The sequence below is a fragment of the Mustela nigripes genome, chromosome 14 (assembly GCF_022355385.1).
Source record: "Mustela nigripes isolate SB6536 chromosome 14, MUSNIG.SB6536, whole genome shotgun sequence".
NCBI lineage: Eukaryota > Metazoa > Chordata > Mammalia > Carnivora > Mustelidae > Mustela > Mustela nigripes.
In genome coordinates, this window is record NC_081570.1 from 106845512 (window position 1) to 106859368 (window position 13857).

General features: G+C 42.5%; 1 protein-coding gene across 2 annotated transcripts in view; it reads right to left on the reverse strand.

Annotated features, from left to right (window-relative positions):
• Window positions 1-23: 23 nt before the first annotated feature.
• THEM4 (thioesterase superfamily member 4) overlaps window positions 24-13857 on the reverse strand; it is a 53227-nt gene continuing 39393 nt past the window's right edge. The window contains exon 5 of one of the 2 annotated variants that reach the window (XM_059376178.1): window positions 24-1141. In XM_059376178.1, coding sequence (XP_059232161.1) covers window positions 1012-1141 — 130 coding nt within the window. In that variant the 3' untranslated portion in view covers window positions 24-1011. Of the gene's footprint in view, window positions 1142-6069; window positions 11870-13857 lie in introns of those variants that run through there. The other variant, XM_059376177.1, reaches the window with a different exon arrangement.

The window sequence follows — 13857 nt, forward strand, 5'->3', positions numbered from 1 at the left end:
AAGATTTATTTATTTGACAGAGAGGTCACAAGTAGGCAGAGAGGCAGGCAGAGAGAGAGGGAGAAGCAGGCTCCCTGCTGAGCAGAGAGCCCGATGTGGGTCTTGATCCCAGGACCCTGAGATCATGACCTGAGCTGAAGCAGAGGCTTAACCCACTGAGCCACCCAGGCGCCCGAAAAAGATTCTTAAGGTCCGTGTAGATTGCTGCAATCTTGAATTTGATAGCCCTTGGGTTTGGGTCCCTTTCCTCCCCTCTCCCTTTCTGTCCTTGCCTAGATTGCCATGCTGTGGAAGCACAAGGCTGAGGGCAGAAAAGGGTTTACAGGAGGGTGGGTGGACTGCCACAGTTCAAGGCTGGCCACAGTTTTCCCCGGGGAGCTAGCTGGGACCTTCACATTTATAATTGTGCACACACTAGTCAGAGTGTTTAATGCTAGTTCTAATAGTGTGGGGTGGGGATAGCAAACACAGCGTAGGGGTTCTGAGGGAGCCTATCTCTGTGGCGGTGCTCTGCTATTTCTCTAGTTGACCCTTAGTTCACTGTAGTGACTGAGACATGTCCCCCCACCGACCTTGTCTTTCTTCCACGGTTACTAGGAGTCACCTAGGCACATCTTGCTTTCATGGGGAGAGCAATGGTGATTGCTTTCTGAGGGGAGGATGGCAAGTTGTTTTCCCAGAGTGAGGCTCACCTCTTTGTGTTCCTGCCAGCTGGGCCTGGGTTCCAACTGTGCTCTAAGGGTAAATTACAGATAGACACCTTTCTTCAGCAGGGGTCCCGGATGTGACCACTTCTGGGTCTGCAGACCCAAGGACTAGGTCTGGCACCCAAAGGGCTGAAAGGAGTCAACTCTAGAGTCCAGCCCTCTCATACACCTTCCAACTCTTGCCCATGACTTCTGCCTCTTTCTGACCCCCTGCCTCCCACCGCACCTTACTCCCCCACCTGGGTACCTCCAGACATGATTATAAAACACTCGACTCTTAGAAAGGTCCCGGATCCTTATGCAATTATCTCCCTACTTCCTCACGGACTCTCTGGGCTTCACATGTCAGTAGTTGAAGGGGAAGAGTTTGTGAGGGCGTGGAAAGAAGGATGATTTGGTTCCATTTGTCCCTCTGCCAGTCTGACAAGATTCCACTAGAAGAGACAGAAATGGGGTGACATGTCAACCAGAAATGGCTAATCCTCTTCAAAAGATGTTTTGTTATATTAACTCACCAGGCACTTCTCCATTAATTGTAGGTTGAGTTTATCTCATATAAGTTATATGAGACTATATATATGGTTCCTGGACTATAGCTATGCTTATTTAACATTTAAACTCTAAATACTTCACACATTGCTGCATCCTGTGGGCTCAGTAGTGTGCTGGCATGGCTCCCAACCAATGTGGTGAAGAGGAGAGTGACAGTAACAGCAAACATGCATTTTACATTCATTTACTCACTTAATTCCCCTTACAATCAAAACTAGGGACTAAGATTACTTAACTTGCTCCAAGGCACAGTCAGGATGTGAAGCTAGGCTGTCAAACTCTGAAGGGTAGGCTCTGACTTTCTTTCCCTGTGACAGACCCTGACAGACCTTGACTGACAGAGCCTGAAAGACCCTGACTGACAGATGCTGACAGACACTGATGGATCGTGGGCTACCAGAAGACTTCTCTTTTGAGGAAACCTGGGTGGATGAGAAGCTACCAGTAAGAGGACCTGTAGTTACCAAGCTCTTCCACCAGCCAGAGGCCATAAATTACTGCGTATATGTCTCCTTAGATGAGCACAGAGCCCAGCCCTAGCCAGCAGAAGCCAAATTTCAACAAGTTTTGTCTTCTTTTTAAGGGTAAGGGTGTCCTATTCAAATCACTTTTCTACCTGGGAATTCATACACATTTTTACTGAACACTTTCTCTGCATCATACTAAATGCTGTGTATGGATTTGCTGTTTTAAGCCTCATATCCTCATGAGGTATCCATTATTTTTAAAAAATTTTTTACAAAAATTAATTTATTTAACAGAGAGAGAGTGTGATAGAGCACAAGCGGGTGAGGGGAAAAGGGAGAGGGAGAAGCAGGCTTCCCACTGAGCAGGGAGGTTGATGTGGGGCTCGATCCCAAGACTCTGGGATTAAGACCTGAGCCAGATACTTAACTGACTGAGCCACTCAGGTGCCCCAGGTATGCTCTATTTTAAAAATCCAACTTCTATTTTATCAAAGTAATTTCTTCTTCTTCTTCTTTTTTTTTTTTATAATTTTTTTTTTAATTTATTTATTTGACAGAGAGAAATCACAAGCAGACAGAGAGGCAGCCAGAGAGAGAGAGAGAGGGAAGCAGGCTCCCTGCTGAGAAGAGAGCCCGATGCGGGACTCGATCCCAGGACCCTGAGATCATGACCTGAGCCGAAGGCAGCGGCTTAACCCACTGAGCCACCCAGGCGCCCCCTCTTCTTCTTCTTTTTTTAAAAGATTATATATATTTATTTGACAGAGTGAGAGAGATCACAAGTAGGCAGAGAGGGGGGGTGGGAAGCAGGCCCCCTGCTGAGCAGATAGGCTGATGAGGGGCTCGAACCCAGTACCCTGGGATCATGACCTGAGCTGAAGGCAGAGGCTTAACCCACTGAGCCATCCAGGTGCCCCATCAAAGTAATTTCTTGCATAAAGTTTAAGGTTAAGCTTTATGGAAGTAAATTTTTTTTAAAAGATTGTATTTATTTGAGACAGAGTGTGCGTGACAGAGTGAGAGAGCAAGAGTGGGGAGGAGCTGAGGGAGAGGGACAAGCAGACTCTGTACTGAGCCCAGAGCCTGATGTGGGGATTGATCCCATGACCCTGAGATCATGATCTGAGCCAAAATCAAGAGTCGGATGCTTAACTGACTAAGCCACCCAGGCCCCCACCCCCAAAGTAAGGTTTATTATTAAAGACAACATATTCCCGGGGCGCCTGGGTGGCTCAGTGGGTTAAGCCGCTGCCTTCAGCTCAGGTCATGATCTCAGGGTCCTGGGATCGAGTCCCGCATCGGGCTCTCTGCTCAGCAGGGAGCCTACTTCCTCTCTCTCTGCCTGCCTCTCTGCCTACTTGTAATCTCTCTCTGTCAAATAAATAAATAAAATCTTAAAAAAAAAAAAAAAAGACAACATATTACCTTCACACTGCTCCGTTTTCCACTTCCATAGATTCAATCACTTTTAACTATTGTAGTGTTCCTTTGGTTTTTTAAAACTTGATTAAAATGACTTTCCATTGTTGGGTTTATACTCTGGGTTTATTTCCCTAATATTTCCATATTTTATTTTGAATTAGAACTTATGAAACTTCAAAATATTTAAGCTATATTTTTAATAGGAGCTTTGTAAGAATTTGTGTATTCAGCAATTAAATATTTGCAATTTCTATTATATTAAATTGTCTCTTAAACTAAATTTTAAAACTCAGTACTGGCACTGGGAGCCTCAATCCTAGATTTATATTATTTTTTAAAATATCACGAACTCACAAGATGGGACTGGGGAGGGAGACAAACCATAAGAGACTCTTAATCTTAGGAAACAAACTGAGGGTTGCTGGAGGTGTGGGGGGAGGGATAGGGTGGCTGGGTTATGGACATTGGGGAGGATATCTGCTATGGTGAGTGCTGTGAATTGTAAAAGACTGATGATTCACAGACCTGTATCCCTGAAGCCAATAATACATTATATGTTAATAAAAAAATATATCGCGAACTTTGGTCTTCTACTCTGTTATTTATTTGCCAATATTTAACCCCTATTTTTAAAAATTTAAATTCAATTAATTAATGAATAGTGTATCAGTTTCAGAGGTAGAGTTTAGTGATTCACCAGTTGCATTTAACACCCAGTGCTCATCATATCACATGACCTCTTTAATGCCCATCACCCAGTTACCCCCTTCCCTGACCTATCCTTCCCTCCAGCAACCATCAGTTTGCTTCCTATAGTTAAGAGTCTCTTATGATTTCATCTTATTTTTCCTTCTCTTCCCCTATGATCCTGTTTTCTCAAATTCCACATTTGAGTAAAATCACATGATAATGTCTCTCTGATTGACTTATTTCACTTTGCATAATAACCTCTAATTCCATCGGTGTCATTGCAATTGGCAAGATTTCACTTTTTGATGGCTGAGTAATATTCCAACATATACAGCACGTCTTCTTTATCCATTCTTCTGTCGATTTGGTCTCTTTCCATAGTTTGGTTATTGTGGACATTGCTGCTATAAACATTGGGGTGCAGGTGACCCTTTGGATCACTACATTTGTATCTTTGGGGTAAATACTTAGTAGTGCAAATGCTGGGCCATAGGTAGTTCTATTTTTAACTTTTTGAGGACCCTCCATACTGTTTTCCAGAATGGCTGCACCAGTTTGCATTCCCACCAAGAGTGTAGGAGGATTCCCCTTTCTCTGCATCCTCTCCAACATCTGTTGTTTCCAAACTTGTTAATTTTAGCCATTCTGACTGGTGTAAGGTGGTATCTCATTGTGGTTTTGATCTGTATTTCCCTGATGTCAAGTGATTTTGAGCATTTTTTTCATGTGTCTGTTGGCCATCTGGATGTCTTCTTTGCAGACATGTCTGTTTATATCTTCTGCCATTTCTTGACTTAACCCCTATTTTTGTATCAACATCACCCCCAGGCTTTTATCACAGATAAATACAATGTACACTCAGGAAATCACTCACTCCTCTTAATATCAGTCTATTAATTAGACCTGAAAACTTGCTACATAAAAACTTTTCTAAAAATTCATAAAATATTCCCTCTATCATTATCTATTTGGGATCATCTGTGCCACTAGCATTTATTCACCTAATTCTCTATCAATTGTCTAGTGCCACATTACAAATTACCTAAAATTTTAGCTCAAAATAACATTTATATCATTTCAGAGGGTGAGGAATTTGGAAGTGTGTTAACTCTGTAGTTGTGGTCCTGTTTCTCAGGAGGTTTCGGTCAACCTGGTGGGTGGGGTGGAGAGAGAGATCGGATGGGGAGAGGGAAAAAGGAAGGGGGGAGGGGAAGAGAGGGAGGGAGAGAAAGGGAGAGATAGAGATGGGGAAAAGGAGGATTCAAGATGTAAAGATGTAAGCTTTTTTTTCTTTTAAAGATTTTTATTTATTTTATAGAGAGAGAATACACAAGCAGGGAGGAGGGGCCGAGGGTGAGGGAGAAGCAGACTCCCAGTTGAGCAGGAAGCCCATGTGGGGCTCCACCCCAGGACCCCAGGATCACGACCTGAGCTGAAGGCAGATGCCCAACCAATTGTGCCACCCCAATTGTGCCACCCAGGTGCTCCAAGATGTAAGCTTTCTATTTGTTAGACGTGCCATTAAGTCCCACCCACACTCAAAGGGAGTGGAATTAAGATGTAGTATAGTTAACATACAGTGTTAGTTTCAGGTGTACAATATACTGATTCAACAATTTATACATTATTCAGTGCTCATCATAAATGTACTCCTGGGTGGGGGGATGGGTTAAATGGGTGATGGATTAGGAGGACACTTGTAGGGGGTCTCTGGGTGGCTCAGTTGGTTAGGCATCTAACTCTTCATTTCAGCTCAAGTCAAGACTGTCGTGAGATCAAGCCACGTCCGGCTCCACACGAGGCATGGAGTCTGTTTAAGAGTCTCTCTCTCGGGTGCCTGGGTGGCTCAGTGGTTAGGCTGCTGCCTTCGGCTCAGGTCATGATCTCAGGGTCCTGGGATCGAGTCCCGCATCGGACTCTCTGCTTGGCGGGGAGCCTGCTTCCTCCTCTCTCTCTCTGCCTACTTGTGATTTCTCTCTGTCGAATAAATAAATAAAATCTTTAAAAAAAAAAAAAAGGAGTCTCTCTCTCTCTCTCTCTCTCCTTTTCCCTCTGCCCCTCCCCACCACTTCCTTCTCTTAAAAAAAAAAAAAAAAAAAAAAAGGCTAGCACTTGTTGCCATGAGCACTGGGTGTTGTGACTAAATTCTGTACCTGAAATGAATATTACACTGTACATTAACTAACTGGAATTTAAATAAACTTAATTTAAAAAATAAAATTTATAAAAACTTTAAAGAGATAAAAACATTTATGCAAGAAGTTGTGGGAAAAATATATAATACAGTATATCAGCCATTTAAACCACGTTCAAGTGTACAATTCAGTGGCATTAATTGCATTTATGATGTTATGCACATGAAATGTAAAACTATTTTCCAAAGTTTTCAACACCTGAAACAGAAACCATATCCATTATGCAGTAACCCCTCATTCTCAGCTCCCCCCAAGCCTCTGCTAACCTGTAATCTACTTTGTGAATAAATTTGCTTATTCTAGGTATTTCATACAAGTGGAATCACACAATATTTGTCCTTTGGTGTCTGGCTTATTTCACTTAGCATAATGCTTTCAAGGTTCATTCACGTCAGAATTTAGTAATAGCATTCTTTTATATTCAAACAAATATATTCATATTTGTTTATCCATCCGTCTGCTGATGGACATTCCGGTTATTTCTACCTTTTGGCCACTATGAATAATATGGTAATGAACACTGGCATCCAAATATCTAAGTCTCTCTTTTCTTTTTTTAAGATTTTATCTGAGGGGCACCTGGGTGGCTCAGTGGGTTGAAGCCTCTGCCTTTGGCTCAGGTCATGGTCTCAGGGTCCTGGAATGGAGCCCCGCATCAGGCTCCCTGATTGGCAGGGAGCCTGCTCCGCTCTCCCCACTCTCTGCCTCTCTGCCTACTTGTGATCTTTGTCAAATAAATAAGATCTTAAAAAAAAAAAAAGATTTTATTTATTTGAGAGAGAGAGCATGAGCAGTGGGGAGCAGCAGAGGGTGAGGGAGAAGTAGGCTCTCTCCTGAGCAGGGAGCCCGACATGGGGCTTGACCCCAGGACTCCGGGATTGCGACCTGAGCTGCAGGTCTCTCTTTTTAAAAGAGTCTCTCTTTTTAATTCCGGTGCATTGCCTGGGAATGTGGGAGGAGAGAACAGGGTGTGACTACTAATGGGGCTGTCTTCTGGGGTGATGAAATTTTGAAACTAGGGAGAGGTGGTTGTTGTACAACACTGGAAATGTACTAAATGCCCTGAATCATACATTTTATTTTATTTTAAAGATTTAATTTATTTGACAGAGAGAGAGAGAGAAAGAGGGAATACAAGCATGGGGAGTGGGGGAGGGAGAAGCAGGCTTCCCGTGGAGCAGGGAGCCCAATGAAGGGCTCAATCCCAGGACACTGAGATCATGACCTGACCTGAGAGCAGACCTGAGAGCTTAATGACTGAGCCACCCAGGCATCCTGAGTCATACACTTTAAAAGTTAATTTTATGCTATGTGACTTTCATCTTGATTAAAACACACACGCACAAAGTGGTTTCTCTTCACATCTACTGGGATGGCCATATATACATACACGTATGTGTGTATGTACGCATGTGTGTATGTATATATAAATATATAGATACAGATTTATTTATTTTTAAAAAGATTTTATTTATTTGACAGACAGAGATCACAAGTAGGCAGAGAGGCAGGCAGAGAGAGGGGTGGAAGCAGGCTCCCCACTGAGCAGAGAACCTAATGCAGGGCTCCATCCCAGGACATTAGGATCATGACCAGAGTGGAAGGCAGAGGCTTTAACCCACTGAGCCACCCGGGTGCCCTGATTTTTTCATATAGTAAAAAAAAAATAAATTCCATGTATAACTGTCTGATTGACTAATTTCACTTAGCATAACAGCCTCTAGTTCCATCCACATCAGTGCTAACAGTAAGATTTCACTTTTTGATGGCTGCATATTGGATCCTTATCTTGTTCCTGATCTTTGCAGGGAAGCTTTCAGTCTTTCACCAAGTATGCTAGCTGTAGGTTTTCCATAGATACCCTTTTATTATGTTCTGCAAGTATTCCTAGTTTTCTTGAGTGTTTCTTCATGATAGGGCATTGAATTATGTCAAGTGCCTTTTTTGCATCAATTGATCATGTGGTTTTATTCCTTTGTTCTCTTAACATGGTGTATTACATTATATTCTTTTGAACTACCCTTGTATTTCTGTGATAAATCCCACTTGGTCATGGTGTTTAATCTTCTAAAATGTGATGTTGGGGGAGGTGGGCCTGGGTGTTTCAGTCGGTTGGATGTCCAGCTCTTGATTTCAGCTCAGGTCATCTCAGGGTCCTGGGACTGAGCCCCAATTCCGACTCTTTGCTCAGCTGAGTCTGCTGGAGATTCTCTCTCCCCCTCTGCCCTTCCCCTCCGCTTTAAAATAAATAAATCTTTTAAAAAATAAATGTGCTGCTGGATTTAGTTTGTGTTTTGTTGAAAATTTTTGCATCTATATTCATAAAGGATATCAGCCTATGGTTTTTCCCCCTTATCTGTCTGCAGTTCACTTAATTTTAAATCCGTAACTAAGATGAAAAATAAGCCAATTCTGTAATTCTGAGCTGATGTTAGTAGTGACAAAGAATATTATCAAAAGAAATTTTGAGGGATGCCTAGGTGGCTGAGTGGTCAAGCTGCTGCCTTTGGCTCAGGTCATGATCCCGGGGTCCTGGAATGGAGTACCACATAGGGCTCCTTGCTCGGCGGGGAGCCTGCCTCTCTGCCTGCTTGTGTGCTTTCTCTGACAAATAAAATCTTAAAAAAAAAAAAAAATTTAAATCTTCCTGAAACATAAAATCCAAGACTTTAGTGATTTAAACTTGAGATTTTCTTGTGTCTACCATAGAGAATGCTGTATGGTTGGCATTGGAAAGAGGGGTTTGCCTAGGGTTCCATGATGGCTGGTTATTAGATAAAATAGTCATTTGGCCTCATGACTCCCTGTGATAGGTGGTCAGCATCTTGAGAAGGAAATGCGAATTGAAACACAGAACACAAAGGACGTCTGCACCCTAAGAATAGGTTTTTCTTGACTTCCTTTTATGTTTCATTCCACCTTCCCACTGGAGAAAAAGTTAATTTTTAAAAATTCCTTCAATGTACTTCTGTACATGACCATCTATTATATTTCCTAGGCATTTAGAAACCTGGGGTTAAGAGCAAAAGCTGGCTGCCCAATTGTTTGCCCTGATAGTTCAAAGGTATTTTAACACTGACCCACATCAATTCCCAATCTTTATTCAAACTGTTCCCTACTGGCCAGGGTAATGAGGGGAAATGGGCATGGAGGAGTATCTGCACAGCAACAGCTACACAGCAAGCTCATGACTGAGCAGAGCTGGCCCAGTTCTCAGGAAACTCCCCTCCTAAGCCACCTGCCCTCCAGCTTACAGATTTATCAAAAATGCAAGCTGATGAAGGCAAGAAAGCAAGCTTGGTCAAGCCTAGGAATGGAGTCTACTGCATAGCAGGGAAACCATTTTGCCCTTGCCGGCTGTGGAAGGCCCTGCATAAACAGCCGCCAAGCCTTTCCCGCGGCTGACCCTGTGCAGGTGCAAGCAGAACACCCGCAATACAGACAGCCCAGACACCAGCAAAACAGTGAGACGAAAACCTTACATGTGGATGGGAAGGAAGGTATGCACATACGTAATAAAACCTGGTCCTCCCTGGGAATCTTTGTTAGGTTCTTTTTAGCTTGGATGATGGCCTGGTATGCTTTAGCAATTTGAAGTACCTTCTCTGTCTAAACTCCTTTCTACTAATTAAGTGAAACTAGATGGCAGTGTTGGCTCATTCCTTCAGCTTCACATTTTTACACATGCCTACTATTCATGAGAAGCTATGAGAGAGGCATCAAGAGCCCACAGGCTCCAGTGTCATTAGATGGAAGATCTGGAAGAGAGGCTGTTGCCAGACATGCAAACTACACAGATGCGGGCCAGGCACCTGCCCAAGCTCTGCCAGGATTTCCAGGAAGAAGGAACTGTTAGCCTCACCTTTACTGTGACCCTGATCTTCTGCTGGGGCCTTTCTTGCAGCCTGGAAACTGCAGGTGTGCCCCAGGGATGGGAATCTTCTCTGGGCTTGGCCATCCCGGGATCAATCCACTCTGGCAGTGGAGTCGTCTAGCTGATCTTTCAGCTGTGCAAGGATGACTGGGTAGGGGGCTGCAAGGCTATCCCTAAGTCATTAGGTCGAGCCATAGGAAATTGTATTTGACCATTCTGACCTTTGAAAATGGCTATTTTGTGTGGTTCAACCTAAACTTTCTTAAGGGGAAAGAAAGGCAAGAAACTGAAGCCCAAACTATTGTCTGCAGTAGATTCTATTTGATCTATTAGAAGCAGAATAGGTTTCCTAGAACATTAGTCTCCCAATTCGTTTTTTCATCTTTCATCTTGTTTAAGGTTCTGTTATGGGGTGAACCATGTCCTCCCAAAAGGCATGCTGAAGTCCCAATTCCCCTACATCATAATGAGAACATATATGGAAATGGGGTGTTTTTAAGTAGGGTCCATGACCCCAGTGCAGGGCTTGAACTCATGACTCTGAGATCAAGACCTGAGCTGAGACCAAGAGTTAAATGCTTAACTGACTGAACCACCCAGGTGCCACAGAAATGGGATCTTCATCAAGGTAATGAGTTTAAAGCAAGGTCATTAGTGTGGGCTCTACCAATGACTGGTGGCCTTATAAAAAGGGGAAATCTGGCCAGAGGGAAGATGATGGGAAGGCAGGAGTGATGCATCTACAAACCAAGGAACTGCTGAGGCTACCAGCAGCTAGGAGAGAGACTTGAGCAATCCCTTCCCTAGAGCCTTGAGAGGAAGCTTGGCCTTGTCTTGAGAGGGAGCTTGGCCTTGTAGAACTCTTGACTTTGTATTTCTGATTCCAGAACTGTGAGGCAATGAGTTCCTCTGTTGTTTGAAATCACCCAATATGTGATACTTTGTCATGGCAGCCCTGATGTGAAGGTCTGAATGTTTGTTCCCGCCACTGCCTTCGTGTGTTGAAATCCTAACACCCAACGTGATGTTATCAGTAGGTGGGCTGTAGAGAAATATGTAATAAAGTAGAACCCTCCTGTGTGGTTAGTGTCCTAATAAAAGAGGATCTAGAGAACCTCTAGCCCTTCCTACCATGTGAGGACACAGTGAGAAGGCATCAGCTCTAAGCCAGTTAAGCTAGCCTTCACCAGGTGACTTTGACTTTCTAGGTTTAAGAACTGTGAACAATTTCCGTTGGTTATTTTGTTCTGTATTTTGTTATAGCAGCCTGAATGGATGAAGATACCTGGGAAGTAAATACAGGTTCCTTCCAGTGAAGATCAACTATGCTGTTGGTTAAGACACAACAGGACAGCTTATGTTGGTACAGCTATTTAATCCCTAGGATTCAGAGTTGAGGTATCATTCATTCCTATAGGAACTAGTTGTGCTTCCTACTGTGGCCAAAGAGATTTTGTTTGGATATAATAAAGCTAGCTTTGTAATTTATCTCTCTCTCTCTCTCACACACACACACACACACACACACACACACACACACCTTCCTTCGGTTTTCTGGCATTTTCTAGTTTGTGTTAAGAGTTTCAATATAATTTTCTTCAGTCTGTAATGGGGAAGATACTATGCTTATGCAACCTTAAGGAGCCCATTCAAATTTAGGAGAACCAGAAACTTATTCTGAGGACACACAAAAAACTGCTGATACTGTCACAGAGAGTCCTTCCGTGTTAAAAGAGTTTAGAAGATGCGAACACCTCCTGGAGTTGTATTTCGAAGATTTGTTCAGGAAGATCAGTATTAGCAGGCTTCACCCCCTGGGGGGGCCTCAAAAGTGGGTAAGCGGGGCAGGATCAGAGACACCAGCTTCTTCTGGAGGAAAGGAGAGCCCAGTGCAGGTTGGTGCAGAATGCACCAGAAACTTTTATGGCGAAGTTTTTTTAGGATCCAGTTTTACAAATAAGCCTAAACAAACAAAATAACAGAAGGTGATTATAAGCTGGCTGACTACAGTCGGATGGGACTTCTCTGAGTAGAAATGTATACATAAGGAAAGGGATTTTCACTCATATTTGTACCTTCCCTCTTTGGGCCTACTCTCCTTTCTTAGCCAAATTAAGAGTCAGCTTTTGACTATCCCAGTACAACAGCACCTCCAGGAACCGTCCTCTCCCACTTGGTCATGTTCATGGTTCATTACCACTTCCATTAGAGAGAGTGAGGGAAGTGAAAGGAGGTGAAATTACAACTAAGCCATATGGAACCTTTGATACTGAAAGCTTTAGGGAGACAGGACATATAACCACAGCCTGGAATGGAGTCTTTAAATTTGCTATGGATTCAAATTATTCAGGATCCTATTCCTGCTTCTTTTACCCATCATTTCTGCAAACAGCTACTAATTGGCAGGGGGTGGGGAGGAGGAATAAATATTAAGACACAAAAAGGAGTAATTGTAAAGGAAAAAAAATTAATAAACACAACTATATTAATGTGAAAAAAAAAACAACTTCCATTCATAAAAAAGATACCTCAGAGCAAATAAAACTTACATACTGAAAAGTGAGGCTTGTATGTCCAACAAAAACACTAGTTTAATACAAAATAAAGAAAGAACTCCTATAAATCAGGTAAAAAAAAACAATAGAAGAGGCTGAACAAATAGAAATTTTATAGAATGGGAAACTAATACAGTAGAGAAATAATATGATGAAATGCTCATCTTCATGGGTGATTAGGAAAATGCTAATCAAGATCACACAAAAATAACATTTTACAACCATTTCACTGGCAAAAATCCAGAAGTCCAACTTTACCAAATGCTAGTGAGGACAGAGCTCAACGGAATCTCATCTATTGCTGGTGGGAGTATAATTTATTAACAGCTTTAGAAAGCAAGCTAGTTTCCTCTCTGAAGCTGAACACTCCCATATTCTACAACCCAGAAATTCTACTACCTATATGCCACGCTCTTGCCCGTGTACACCACCAGAATGCTCACAGCAGCCCATTCACGAGTCTAAGGCCCATGGGAGACCTGAGTGGCTCAGTCGGTTAGTCGACCAACTCTTGATATCGGCTTAGTTCATGATCGCGGGGTCGTGAGATTGAGGCCCACATCAGGCCCCAGGCTGGGTGTAGAGTCTGCTTAAGATTCTCTCTCCCCACCCTGCCCCCACCCTCTACTCTCCCTGCCTCTCTTTAAAAAAATAAAGTAAAATAAAAATAAAAAAGAATCCAAAGACCAACATCAGAAGAGGATATAAATCCACTGTGGTATAGTAACACAATGCAGTATCACTAAGTAGAAAAAACGCGGAAACTACATGCCAACAACAGAATGAACTTCAGAAATGTGAAGCTGAATGAAAAGACAATCAACTCTCAGAAAAATACATACAGTGTGTGATCTTTTTACAAAGTTCAGAACAACTAAACTGTACATTCCTTAAGTACACACATATATTCTTGATAAAACTTATTAAAATAAAAAACTAGGTATAAGCAAATATAACTTTTTTTTTTTTTTTAAATTTATTTGACAGAGAACACAAGCAAGGGGAGTGGGAGAGGGAGAACAGGCTTCCCGCCAGAGCAGGGAGCCCGAAATCAGGGCTCGATCCCAGGATCCTCGGATCATGACCTGAGCTAAAGGCAGACACTTAAAGACTGAGCCACCCAGGCGCCCCTAACATTTTATGTTTATTATACTTCAAAAACCTCAGGAAAGCAGGAGGATGAGATGGGAAAATAATTAGATAGGAAGATGATAGTAGGATTCTGATTCTTGGCTGATGGTAGGTTTTCAGAGTGTTTCTTATTAAACTAAAAAATACTTTAGTGAATAAAGAAATAAAAGATGACTGTTTCATGCATCAATGATGCTTACTGTGTCCTAACTCAAAGATTCTGATTAAGCCAAATGTGGGCATCTGAGGTCTATTAAATAAAAC